General features: G+C 30.8%; 1 protein-coding gene across 4 annotated transcripts in view; it reads left to right on the forward strand.

The window, feature by feature from the left end:
- Positions 1-10,411: 10,411 nt before the first annotated feature.
- Positions 10,412-14,294, forward strand: part of LOC108322533 (disease resistance protein RUN1) — a 31,876-nt gene continuing 27,993 nt past the window's right edge. For all 4 annotated transcript variants that reach the window (XM_017554656.2, XM_017554658.2, XM_017554657.2 and 1 more), the window contains exons 1-4: positions 10,412-10,989; positions 11,098-11,190; positions 11,267-11,353; positions 11,450-11,545. In XM_017554656.2, the coding sequence (XP_017410145.1) occupies positions 10,514-10,989; positions 11,098-11,190; positions 11,267-11,353; positions 11,450-11,545 (752 nt within the window). In that variant the 5' untranslated portion in view covers positions 10,412-10,513. The remainder of the gene's footprint in view (positions 10,990-11,097; positions 11,191-11,266; positions 11,354-11,449; positions 11,546-14,294) is intronic.

Genomic DNA, 14,294 nt, shown 5'->3' on the forward strand with positions numbered 1-14,294 from the left:
AAAAGAAAGAGAGACACTTTGAAATAAGAGAGATAGAAAGAGTGAGAGGAAAATAAGTTCTCACGTTAGAGAGACTCTGCCAAAAGAGACTACCAAGGAAGAACTAGAGGAGTACTAAAAGCTGAAAAAGGTATGTCACCTCTGCACCCTTCTTTTTTCTCTTTTTATTGCACTTTGAAGGTTTTCTTTCTAAAAGTATTATTTTCTACTACACACAAATGACGTGTTTTTTTAAAATCATAAATTTTGGAGTATAAGTACTCGTCGGCCCATGGCCGGTTTCTTTCATTTTTCCCACCATTCTTGAAATAAAAAAATACAAGATCTTTAAAACAAAAAAATATGTCAATCTTGTTAAACCAAATCCTTGTCGGTTTGCTTTTCAAAAATCTCAAACAATCCATAATCAGTTTTAAACGAACTCACAAACCTTTTTCTAGATAAAGAACTACGTGATCCCTGATTGTCCATCATAAATGGATATACATAGGAGCAAGGTCAATCCTTGTCAGGTTCATAAAACAAAAAAAATATTTTTTGTTTCTTATTAGTTTCTTTATATAATTATTGTTTAGGGAAAATTAAATATTTTGAAAAACCACGTCAACTTTGTACATTTAATTAAAGGTACTGCTTTTGGGCAGGTGCAGTAGGGTGCTAATACCTTCCTTATGCGTAACTGATTCCCGAAACTAAAATCTAGTTTTCGTAGACCATGTCTTATTTTATGGTTTTCCATAATTTTTCTACAATAAATTATGGTGGTGACTCCCAAAATATTTTTCTCAAACCCATTTGTTTTCGATTTGTCGTCCCATCGCGATCCCAATTGCGACACATGGTTTATTGCTTGGAGAGTGTAAGTCATTTGAAATGCAACAAGAAATGTTCCTGCAATAAAACATCTTCACAACATACACCCCATGAATCCTTTTACTAATGTCCCTCTTCATCTTTTTAGAAAATGGAGCATGCCAAAAACTAACACTTACATCATCTTAACCTAAGATTTTTCTTTTTTTAATTTTTTGTCATTTCATTTAATGATGTTGGAGAAATGACAAGGAAGTTGATGTCTGATGCTTCATTGAACCCAACAAGTCTTGTTGTGGTTTCCATTGCAAGTGCTTTTGCTTTGTCATGTATTCTATATACTACATGGGACATCTAAAGTTAGTTCTTGTTAAAACCTCGACAAGTGTACTGAATCGTATCAAGTAATAATAATTGGTAAGACCAAGTATCGTTTCCCTAAAGACTCACGGCCTAAACATTCACATGATTTCTTGATTAATTAGGACTTGTTAACGAAATCATTGTGTTTGTAATACGGAAAATAAATATGCATGCAAGTTTGATCAATTGGATTGAAAAATGCAAAAGTGATTGATATAAAATATGGAATGATTATGTTGTTGGGGTTTCCGACTTATCCTATCCACCCTCATGTATTTATGAATTCATCTTCTTCATTAATGTTAATGTCACTTTCTAATTTACCTTAAACCCGATGTCTCGGTGAAGAAAGCCTACTCCTAATTACTAGTTCACAATGTCTTGTCTCCCTAGCAATTAATCATGCATTACATTCGCATAGAAGCTTAAAGGCAACCAACCCTCCTATCCCTATGTGTAGGTAATATTGCTTTTGGGAGAATTTTCCCAGTTCTAGATTTTCTCCTATGTGTCCATAGTGATAAAATCAATAATCATGCAATTGAATGAGTTAAAAAAAGCATGCATAGAGTAAAGAGGAAAAACCCTAACAATTAATGAAGTAAAACATTTTATAATAAGAATCAATTCAATACATGAGAGTTTCAAAGGATTACATCGTTTCCCCAACAACAATGAAGGTTTAGCTCATCATAGACATGGTGAAACTAGATGAAAATAATCAAAAGAATGAAAGATATAACCCTAAAAGTTGAAGATTGGAGCTTCCGCATCCAAAATCCGCCTCCAAGGGGTGAAAAGAGTGTATTTTCGCCTCTTTCTCTCCAAAGATATGAACCCTAGGTTGACTAAAACCTTAAATAGTTCATTAACATTACATAAAACAGGCCCAAGCCCACTTTGTCAGTGCTCAGCGCTAGAATTTACGCTCAGCGGTAGGTGCAACACTTAGAATGACGCTCAGCGATGGCGCCCAAGCATGAAACAATGAACTCAACAGCAGACTCTGGCGCTCAACGGTAGAAATACTGCTCAGCGGTGACTGCGATACTTGGATTAGCCCTCAGCGATGGTGCTTAGGCGTCAGACAAAGAACTCCACACCAAGCTTGGCGTTCATCGCTGAAATGGCATTGAGCGGTGGCTGCGATTCTTCTTTTGTGCAATTTTCCTTCCTTTCCTGAGTCCAACTCCTTGCTATTTCGACTTCTTTCATCCAATTCCTCTAAATTCCTGCCAAAACAAGGAAAACCAAGCATAACACCAATAATACCACCTTCAACTCTCTTATTATCTTAACTTAAGCAAAAACATGATTTCAAGCTACTTTCTAAGTCATATAAGGTGTTTTTAGTATCAAAATCAAGTATAAAGATAACGGTATTTCAACCGTTATCAGTTCATAGGAAACATCTTATTTTAAATTTAAGCGTAAGAGTTGAAATGTTTATATTGTCACAGAAAGGAGACATAAAATCCTAAGACTCTTGTGTTAACGATCATAACCACAAAATGGACAATATTACGTTGTCAGGGATTCTAGTCTTATAATGTTTGAAGTTTAATATATATTGGCTGATTTGATTTGGCAACAAAAATAGTTAACAAACAGTTTGTGTAATAGCCATTCTTTGAGTTAGCTTCTGTTTAGTAGATCACCTCTTAAAAGTACTTAAACGGGGTGGAGCAGAGGAGTACTCATTGTAAGTTGCCTTAGATGCTAGCACCAAAGCAGTTTACGATGGAGGCGGGAACATTTGCTGGTAAAAAACTCATATTATTTGTGTTTTGTGTTGTTTAATATATGTTTCATCTTTCCCTCGATTATTTCAGGATATCCACAAAATTCTAGATGACAACTTAGAGATTGTAGATAAACTAAGAAAGTTAATAATTCATTGGGTTCAACAAGGATATCAAGATTTTTTAAGGAACTTGAGGTTCATTTCCTTTCGTTTTTAGGAAGAAACAATTCTTCAGCTACTCAAAGTCATGGTTTGGAGGGAGCTCAAGGTGACATAGCCTTTCCTCGCCTTGCTCTGGTGTTGGCCCAATTGTCTCCTTTTATCAGGCATTATGTTCATAAAACTGCTTCTTGGTTTTAGGTACCAGCACATGGGTCAGATTTGAACTTAAAGTGATACATATTTTGCTCTATCAGTGTCTGTTTTAGATTTTTTTTCCCAAAACTATAGTTCAGTTCAATTTATACTATAGTTAAGTGTAATTTAGGGTAGTTCAGTTCAATATAGTTTGATAGAGTAAAATATAGTTAAGTTCATCTAAACTATTTTTTTAGTTCACTTTAGTTCAAGGGAATTAGTTTTTAGTTTAGTATAGTTTTTAACAATGTAGTACAATTTAGTTTGATTTGTAAACCTCTAGCTTTCAGCATGTTATTCAAAACGTACACCTTAGTGTTGGTAAGAAGTTCCTGAGGTGAATAATAATTGTTTAGTGTGGAAGGTTCTTGTATTTAGAAACAAAAATGTAGCTGTAGGTTTTATAAGAGAAGTGTTTAGACAAGAGATAAATAATAATTTCACAAATAATTTTATACTGGTTTACTCCAACTAAGCTACGTCTAGTCTCCTCCGCTTATAGTCTTCAACAAGATTACAACTGAGTATTCGCACCACTCCTGGTCTTTTCAGTCAGTGAATAACCTCTTGTTACCCTAGACTGGATGAGTACTTTCATCACTCCTTGTCTCCTCAGTCAGCGAATAACCTTCTGTTACCTAGACTAGATGAGTATTTGCACCACTCCTAGTACTAGACAATCTTGCCTAGATTTCCTTAACTCAATTGAGTTTAACAAGTGTTTTAATTCTCTTCAAAATTGCAATTAATGATTATTTACAAGTCTTTCAGACTATTACTCTCGTAGAGAGGATGTGACTACAATACAATGCACTTTAAACACTCGCTTGTGTTTCTCTCTTTTCTCTTTCTCTCTTTCTTACAATCAATAATCAAATATTACAATAAAGCTCGAGAGTTTTGCTTTTCTTCTTTTCTCTTTATTAGCTTAGATATTTTCTTTTCTTAGAGCTCTTTCTATGCTTTTCTTTTGAACGCTTCTCTAAGGATGAATATTTACGTTGTATGTTATCCTCTTGATTCTTCATCTAAATGATTTTCTATTTAAGTCTCCTGGATAAATGTTCATTAGACTAAGCTCTTGGCCTTAATTCTTGTGTCTTTTGTTTCTTCTCGTACAATAGTTGTTGGTTAAAGTCAACTTGTCAAAGTCGGCTTGCTTTTTCAGTACTTTCCTTGAAGTAGGTTGTACTTTCTTTTAGACACCGCTTCTCAAGTGATGAACATTCCTTGAATATCTCTTTTGTCTCTAACGTCCACTTTTGATATTTTAATTGAAGCTTGTGGATTCTTGTAGAGTAGGTTATCTGCAAATAATGAAATATATTGTGCATGTAGTATATATGTCTTATCTCTTATCACTTTTGTTGTTTTTGAACATTGAGTATTTAATGTCATTTAATGCATGCTCAGAACAACAAAGTATTTTTCAATTTTCTACTAAAGAGTTTAACTCATGGTATCATTTAGACTAATGTAAACGTTTTTTGTGATTTTGCCTTTTTAGAGTAATAGCGTTTAACATGATATGTTTTCCTTTATGTTTTAGGTTTAGTCTTTTAGAATGTTTTTGTCAAAGATTACTACCTTTACACTTTTTCATTTTCCCGAGAGTTTAACCAAATACTCCTTGGGTATAGTAAGCTTATGCGTTTAGCTTAAACTCTTTTAAACGCTTTGACTTAACAGTCATTTAGGATTGTATCTGGGTGTTTTGTCTTAGTTATTTTTCTGTTTTCTACAATCCTAAATATTTTCCTAAGGCTTTTTCTATGTTGGGGATCTTGAGCCTAAGTCTTATGTTTCATCCTATGATATTTTCAAATTTTTTATTCATTTAACGTTATTTAGTTAAATTTCAAAACACGAGAGTTTTTATCCTCAATAGACGATCTAGTGAACCTACAAAAGAACTAGCAATTTAATTTAATTTGGGGATTTGAATTGAATAGTTTTATTTAGGAAGTGCACGATATCCAATCATGGGAAGAAACACTATGATTAGTTGTAATTTGTAATTGTATTAGTGATATTGTTCGATTTGTTTCCTTAAGCACAAAATATGTAAGAATATTTTGAAGATTATATTAGAATATTATGTGTCTGATAAAGAAAATTATGCAAAATCAAATGTTAGCTGATTCAAAGTTACAAATCTTTTATCCAAAGGGCTATTTAAAGAGAGGCCAACACTAGTACAAAAATCGCGTACAACGTCAAATATTTTTGGCTTTTAACGGCGAATTCGTGAACGACGTCATATCAGGAGACATTAAATTGACGTCGAATTTTGTCAATATACGACGTTAACTTAACGTCCAATTTTGTCAATATTCGATGTTAATCAAGTTTTTTTTTATTTTTTTTAATTAATTGTGATCATTTTTAACAACTCTACGAGATATGAAAAGCAAAAAAGCAATAAATTTCAAGTTTTTGGTATTTTATAAAGCATGAACTTTGATCAACAACAAACAAGTTCAATCAAACAACAACAAATAAGTTCAACCAAACAACAACGACAAACAAGTTCAACCAAACAATAACCATAAACAAGTTAAAAAAAAACAACAAACAAATTCAACAAATAAGTTCTTCAAAACGAAAACGAAAACTAACCTTCAAAAGGTGGGTTCATCGGAATAAAGTGTCGTCACCCGTGAGAGAGAAAGCAGAATGCATCTATGAAGGACAAGAACACGAAAATAATCGGTTAAAAAAACGAAAATCATACATAAAGTAGTTAATTAACATGCATTTGTATCAAATGAAACAAAGATTACCTGTGATGGTCGTCAAACTTCGTTCGAGAAAAGTTTGAGAAGAGAAGAAGGTCTCGCGCGCTAAGATAAAGTGAATGAATTTTCAATCTCTCGCTCAAATTTTTATTGAATTCACTAACCTTTTAACGTCTAACGCTACGACATTCGACGTTTTATATCCTTTTACGTCGAATTATAATTATAAACGACGTTTAATAGTTGCATTTATTTACAAAAATGCCACCAGTCATTTTTAATGTTGGCTATTTAGTGGTTCGACGTTAAACGCGTGACGTTATACGTTGGTTTTGCATTAGTGCAACACACTAATAGAGAAGACATAACCCTCTACACTTCACGTGGAAGGCTAATTTTGTTCTTTCATTGGAATTCTTGTTAATTTGTTTAATTATAAATATGTTGTTTGTTTTATTCAAGAGGTAAAAGAATAAACATCTCACTCGTATACGCTTCAACCCAACTAGGATATTTAATCAATTCATTCACTTTTGTTTGATTAATGAAAGATTCAATTGTGAATGAATTGGAGAATCAATGTGTTTCTTTAATTATTTTAGTTTCATTCTTTTAACATTGTCAACAACCACACATAATTCCCTTTTACTTGTTGTTCATTCTATTTTATACTTTTTGTAAATGTTTTTAAAATTTGGTTTATACTTTCCTTATTACTAGAAGGCCTTAATGAAAGGTGATAATTAGTTAAAATACTTAGGTGGTTATTGAGCACTATTCTTAACTTATCAAAGTTACTTTGTATTTGATTTCACAATTTTTCTCTAGTGAAACACCACATGTGTATGACGAGTAAGTTTTCACACTTAGTTGTTCACTAAAGGCTCATGAAGGTTATTGATTCCAAGTTATAAACTTGTCATTTATATATACTAGTCATTTGTATTGTTTTCCTTGTCGTTGAGGGATTATGAATTACTAGTTTGAACAAGACAAAAGAAATCCTAAGCTCGGCTTGGGGCAGGGATGCCTGTGTAAAACAACTAACTCAGCTTGGCTAAAGACTAATATAAAAAAGTCAATTTAAATCAAGCTCCACATGACTGGAGGTTGTTATTGGTCAACTAAAATAAAACTAAAAGAGTTGTTTATTTTTCAGGTAAAGTAATCCACCATAAATTATTAGGCATACTAAAGACTCAAAGTTGAAGGACTGTGTACCGTTCTAGTAGTTTGAGGTTCAATCTGATACTCAAATATGGAAATTAAACATCTAAAAACTGACTTAAAGTTATAGGTGTAGGAATTGGGCCTAAATATGACTTATTTTTAGTTTAAATTCTATTGTACAGGAGATTTGATAAATTATTACTATCTTTATAATCTTTATTTTGGTTTTATTTTAGGAAGTTATTATCTTAGTAATCTTTATTTTGGTTATTCTCTTGTGTTTTAGAATAAAAAGGACTTACAATTATTTTACCTATAAATAAAACATCAATTCCCATGACTAAAGGCCGAAACTATTTTGACTTAAGTATTCTCTATTACGCTTTAGGTCAATAAAATTCTTATTATTTATACTTGTCTTTTACTCAATTTTTTACTGGAAAATATTATATATACATATATAACCATCCGGTCAGTCAAGGACCAAGCCGTCGACCATTGAACGAGAAAGTGACTGACCGGTCCGGAATCGTCATTAATTGATAATTAATGTGAGCAATAACAATTATCAATGGGTAGTTAATGAGAATAATAATAATTAATTAAAAATTAATAGGAATAATTAATGGGTTATACCTAATTGTAAGCTCATTATAATATTTATAAATATATGTTAGACGGGGGAGTTCAGGTAATTTATTATGATTAGTTATCTTTATCATTAAATTATTAAGTAAAATCACTGCCTTGGAGTGTCCTAAACATGTGAGTGAATAATTTTGTGATAAAAATAAGTAATCATAATAAATTACCTGAACTCCCGGTCAAACGTATATTTATAAATATTATAATAAGCTTACCATTAGGTTTGATCCATTAATTATCAATAAATTACTTTTATTATATCTATTAATTTCTAATTTATGACTATTATTCTTATTAAATGCCCATTAATAATTGTTATTGATTACATTAATTATCAATGACTATTTGGGTTGGTCACATTCTCGCTTAATGGGTGTTTGGTTGACTAGGATGATCATACATATATACATATATACATATATATATATATATATATATATATATATATATATATATATATATATATATATAATATTTTGAAAAAATAGTTAAAAGTTTGTAATTAAAAAAATATTTAATTATTTTTAGACAGACACAAATTATTTGATTATTTATTTTAATAAACAAAAAGTAAATTATATTTTATTAATTACAAGTAAAATTATTCAACCTACAATATTAATAAATGGTATATATATAGATAAAGAAGTTATTGAATCTAAATTTAGATTCTTCAAAAATTTTAAAAGAAAAAAAAGAAGGAAAAACCATCAAGTCAATGGCGTAAACCTTAAGCTATGGGTCACAAAGCGTGTACAGTTGTTTATGCACAAAAATAAAATGATTTTTTTCTATTATAAATTTTTTATACGATTCGAAATTAAAATTAAAATTAAGATTCAGAACGTTTTCTCAAATTAAATAATTCCTAATATTTCCAAACGCGTCTTCATGTAGCAGCTACAGTGGCATTTCATATTACATGGGAAAATGAATCTAACGTGAGTAAAAACACTTTTGGTCAAGGATAATCAGAAATCTGTTTTTTTTTCTTCTCATATAATTAAAATTTATATTCTAAATTAAATTAGATTACTCAATCAATATTTATATATTTTAAATAGTTTTATTCTATTATTTATATTATTTTAAAATATTTTTCAAAAATTCTAAAGCAAAATCAGATTAAACTTTTTACTATTTATTTTAAAATTATATTTTTTCTCTGCTTTGTACAATACAAATATTTAGTTTGAAATTAACTATTAAAATAAAATCGTTTTCTAAGTGATTTTCAAGTATCCCATTATTTTTTTTTATAGTTTCACCGAGTGTGTTTTCTTATTCTTTTGGTTTTCTTTGTATAGATAAATTTGTAATATATGAGATATTCAAATCTATTAAATTTGAATTAATCATATTTTAAATTATTTTATTTTTTTAAATATTATGTTTAGATAAAATAATTCAAATTTTGTGAATTTCAACTTTTTTATGTAGATAAAGTATTTTAACTAAATTCATATGACAAGCCAATTCAGATAAAAAGTTAAGTAAATTCGAATCTAAGTTAAACTGATTTTGTTTAGTTAAACGTTAGTTAAATGAGATTTAATTGACACGATGGTGTAGATTGGATTAAGTTAATCTGAATTTATATCGATGTAAATTAATTGAGATGAAGATGAAATCAAATTAGACAAATTCTTTAATTTAATTTTAATAATATAATTACTAAAACTATAATAAAACTTTATAATTCCAATTTGTTTTAATTTTTTTTATCTAAATAACATATTTTAATTATTATAAAACTTTTGGAATTCTTAAAAAATAATTACCCTATTTAAATCAACGCATTTTCCAGCTAATGAAAAAAAATAATTTTTTTATATATAAAATGTACTTAATAGAAATTCATTGATTTTAACTCCTTTTTGCACCTGTACATTAATTTTGTAGCAAAAAAAGAAAATTATGGTTTATCTTCTATTCCCTTATATTTTATTCATGTTTATTCGACACTTCAGAAGTTTAGTAATTTGAATACCATTAAGATACAGGAATAATTATTAAAACATATTAAGTTAAAAATTAAGGGTTTTTAAACTTGATATATACACGTTTCTTTCTTCTTTATTTTTAATTTATAGTTTAATTTTTATTTTTTATAAAATTATTATTTAATCATATTTAAATGAACATATCAGCATACCATCAAACTTTTGCTTCTGTAACTATCATGTACGATTTAATAAAATAACTAGTGACATATATGTTACAATATAATTACAAAATAATAATTTTAATATAAAACTTTTAATTCTATTAATTTTATTCAAATTTAATATTTTTATAATTTACAGTTATCCTATAAAATTAATATAACGGTTATTAAAAATTTTAAATACATATTTAATTATCTTAATTATTACCATCAATAAAATTTAAATAAAACATATTTAAAATTAATGTGTCATAATGATTTTTTTATTATATCAAGAATTTATGAATAGTTATTATTTTAAATTCACTGCAGTTGACGTGAGAAAGTTGTTGGTCGGTCATTATGTGTTCAACAACCAATGAGTAGAATGGTTGTGATCTGCTCCTCAGCATTTATTTGGAGGCTCTATTATTGTATTGTTAGAACTTTCAACCAATGAGTAGAATGGTTGTGATTTGCTCCTGAGCATTGCTCCTGAGGCTTCACTTTCGACGGCAACAAAGAAGGTATCAGGAAATGCACAGCGGAAACTTTGAAGTGTTTCTGAGTTTCAGAGGGAAAGATACGCGTGCTTCTTTCACTTCGCATCTCCACACGGCTCTTCAGAATGCAGGAATCTTTGTTTTCAAGGATGAGGAGTCACTTCCACGGGGAAAGCAAATTTCACCCTCTTTGAGTCTAGCCATCGAAGAGTCTCGAATTTCTATAGTTGTTTTCTCAAAAAATTATGCAGAGTCGTGGTGGTGTTTGAAAGAGTTGGAAAAAATAATGGAATGTCACAAAACCAAAGGGAATGTGGTACTACCAGTGTTTTACGACGTTAAACCCTCTGAAGTACGTCATCAAAGAGGCGACTTTGAGAAAGCATTTCAACGTCTTTTGAGCAATTTTTCGATAGAGGAAGAGAAAAAGGTCCTGGATTGGAAACAGCTTTGGTGGAAGACTCTTCGTGAGATTTGTGACATCTCAGCTGTTGAAATCATATTTTCCAGGCAATGAAGAGCTCTCTATCTCAGATTGATATTAATCTTCTTATATCACATTTTTACACAACATTGTTTCTAAGAATAACATTTTTCAAATTCATTACGGGTATGTAGTAATATTGAAAGGAGAGACAAACTCGACAACCAATGGAAAAAGACACTTCTTGAGGTTGTTCAGATCTCAAAGATTTTAGACTTAAATCCAAGGTAATAGAAAGTCTTCGTGCTTTACTGAACATTGTCTGTCAAAATAATAATTATGGTATTCATCACATGTATTAAGGGGGAAAATGAAGATTGCTGATAGTATAGAGTCCATCGTGAGGCAGTGCAAGGACGGACTTTTTAAAGTAGCTAACATCCCATTTAGGTGAGTAGGAAACTTTGGGTATTTGAAAAATTTTCTGCTTTCATGACATTTTCGCTAAAAATAACATTTATGAAATTCGCAACTTGTATGAATTAGAAAAGAGAAGGTTGACGTGGATTTCCTCGTGAAGCAATGGAGGGAAGTATTTTGTGAGCCTGTTAGCATCTCAGAGGTTGAATTACGAGATCCATGGTAATTCAAACACTTTCTGCTATTGCATCACTGTACAGGTTATAATACTAACTAGGTTACATTATAACATGTTTCAATCAATCATATCAAACATTCTGCACATTATTAATAAAATAAGTGGGGTAACCAAACCAAACCTAATAGGAAAACCTAAAATGTGGAATATCACGTCTATTCTAGATATTTGTTTTCAATTCTGTTACAACCTTGTTCAATAGCCCATCTTTTCAACATACTCAACTTTCCATTAGATCCCTGTGATGAGATTCGGTAGGTTGGGCCAAACTAGTACCTGCCTTCTAATGAAAAGACAAGATTGAAAAAACGTAGAAAATGGATCCCTTTTTGTATTATTCAACAATTATCAACTCAAAGCTCAAGCTTCCCCTTACAGAGGACAATTCTTCCTTTCACATAGGACATTTCCTATAACAACAAAAATCCTTCCTATCTTAACATTATGCAAGATAAGAATATAAAAACTTTTGTTGGGAAACAACTGTACTTGTTTTCTCCTGTGAACTTAAAATGGACACTAAACGGAAACGTAAAAGTGAAAGCGTAGAAATAATAACACCGAAAATTTTTAACGTGGAAAACCTTTTCGGGAAAAATAACGGGACCTCGTTCAGAAAATTATCTCTATTATAAAAGTAAGATTTTAGTGTTTCTCTCATTCTCTGAAGATCTCTCAATAAATATCTCACCCTTTCGAATAGTATACAAAACTCTCACACTCACAGAAACACACTCTCTCTAGTTTTCCTCTCCTTCACCGTGGCTTCACTTCTCTCACGATGGTTTATGTTTTTGCTTCTCTATTGGTTCTGTTGGTTCACCTTCTTTGCTTCTACCCTTTTATAGAAGAGCTTCACACAAAACACCAAAACAACAAAAGCTGAAAACATGGAGGAAAACATGAAGAAACATTGACCCTTAATTTAGGGTGTGGGACCCATTTATGTTTATCCAACAATTTCTCAGAAGTTGTACTCTCTGTAACAGCTAACTAGTATTTTTTTTGTCAGCAGAAAAGAATACAATAAATTTCTTCCTATAATACACTTTGGAACCCCTCTCATTACTTCCTTGCTTAACACAATGTTTATGTGTTGATCTGTGATGCTACTCAACTAACTTCATAATTTGACTACTTAGGGCTAAGTGATGAGTAGTTTCATGTAACAATGAAGTAGTTTCATGCAACAATCACGGAAAGAAAGGAACAACTACAGTTACACAATTCCTAATGAAGTCATCTCTAGGGTACAAAGAATAAAGGTCTTAGAAGGAGGAGTTGAGAAATAAAAGAGACTATATTCGATAGAGTTTGAGACAGCTTGAACACTCATCTCATACGTTCTCATATTTATATTCATATAATTTTGATACAGTAAGCATAAGGAAGAGCAAAGATCAACCTAAATTCTTAAGTACAAAGATAAGTATAACTCATAGGTACAACATATAGCAATTTTCCAATACAACTACTTCCTACCTATATTTAATGAAACTACTTCCTTCCTATATTTAGTATCTATTCTAACACTCTCCCGGAACATACAAATTGCATGTACTTGGAACAAAATAATTCAATTTGAGATCTCCTTAAGGATTTTGTTAACACATCAGCAAGTTATTGATTTGACAAACTTAGTACAAATTTCCTTGGACAACATCTTTTCCTAAACAAAGTGAAATTTCTATATTTTTAGTTCTCTCCTCAAACACTAAATTCGAAACAATGTGGTGAGTAGTTTGGTTTTCACAATACATTTTGATTTTCAAAATCTCACAAAAGTTAAGTTCTTAAAGGAATTATTTCACCAATATAAAGTAAGAGACACCATTGCCCTATATTTAACTTCAGTTGTTAATTAGACAACTACATTTTATTTCTTAATTTTTCAAGATATAATGTTTCCTTGAAGAAAAATATTACATACTATAGTAGAGCCTACCTAGAGATTTGGGTATTTCCTTTATTTTCATATAGCAGACCTTTTCTTGGACTCTTTTTTGAGGTATCTTAGGATACGAAGCATTCCAATGGTTAATACAAGGAGTCTACATTATTGATTAAAAATATCAATTGCAAAAGATAGATCAGGTCTAGTAACACTAAGTTAAATAAATTTTCTGTCAGTTAATATGGTTGGTTTGCTCTTTCTTAGTTGTAAAACTCATTTGCCATATAAATTGGTATAGCACTGTTTAATAAGATGGATTGATGAATTGAAATTCTTTTTGCATTACATATGCTTCCTAGTTTTCTGTTTCTACATCGCTTACTGTTGGGAAACAGCGGTACTTGTTCCCTCCTCTATGAACCCCAAAATGGGCACTATGCGGAAGCGTAGAAATAGAAGTGTATGCATAAGAAAAATAACACCGGAAATTTTAACGTGGAAAATCCTCTCGGAAAACACCACGGGACCTAGTCCAGAAAATTATCTTCACTGTGAAAGTAGGATTACAGTGTTTCTCTCACTCTCTAAGGATCTCTCTATAAATATCTCACCCTCTCGAATGGTATACAAAACTCTCTTACTCACAGAAACACACTCTCTAATTTTCCTCTCCTTCACCGTGGCTTCACTTCTCTCACGATGGTTTTAGTTTCTGCTTCTCTGTTGGTTCTTGTTAGTTCACCTTCTTTGCTTCTACCCTTTTATAGAAGAGCTTCACACAAAACACCAAAACAACAAAGCTGAAAACATGGAGCAAAACATGGGAAAACATTGACCCT

Source organism: Vigna angularis, chromosome 9, assembly GCF_016808095.1.
Source record: "Vigna angularis cultivar LongXiaoDou No.4 chromosome 9, ASM1680809v1, whole genome shotgun sequence".
NCBI lineage: Eukaryota > Viridiplantae > Streptophyta > Magnoliopsida > Fabales > Fabaceae > Vigna > Vigna angularis.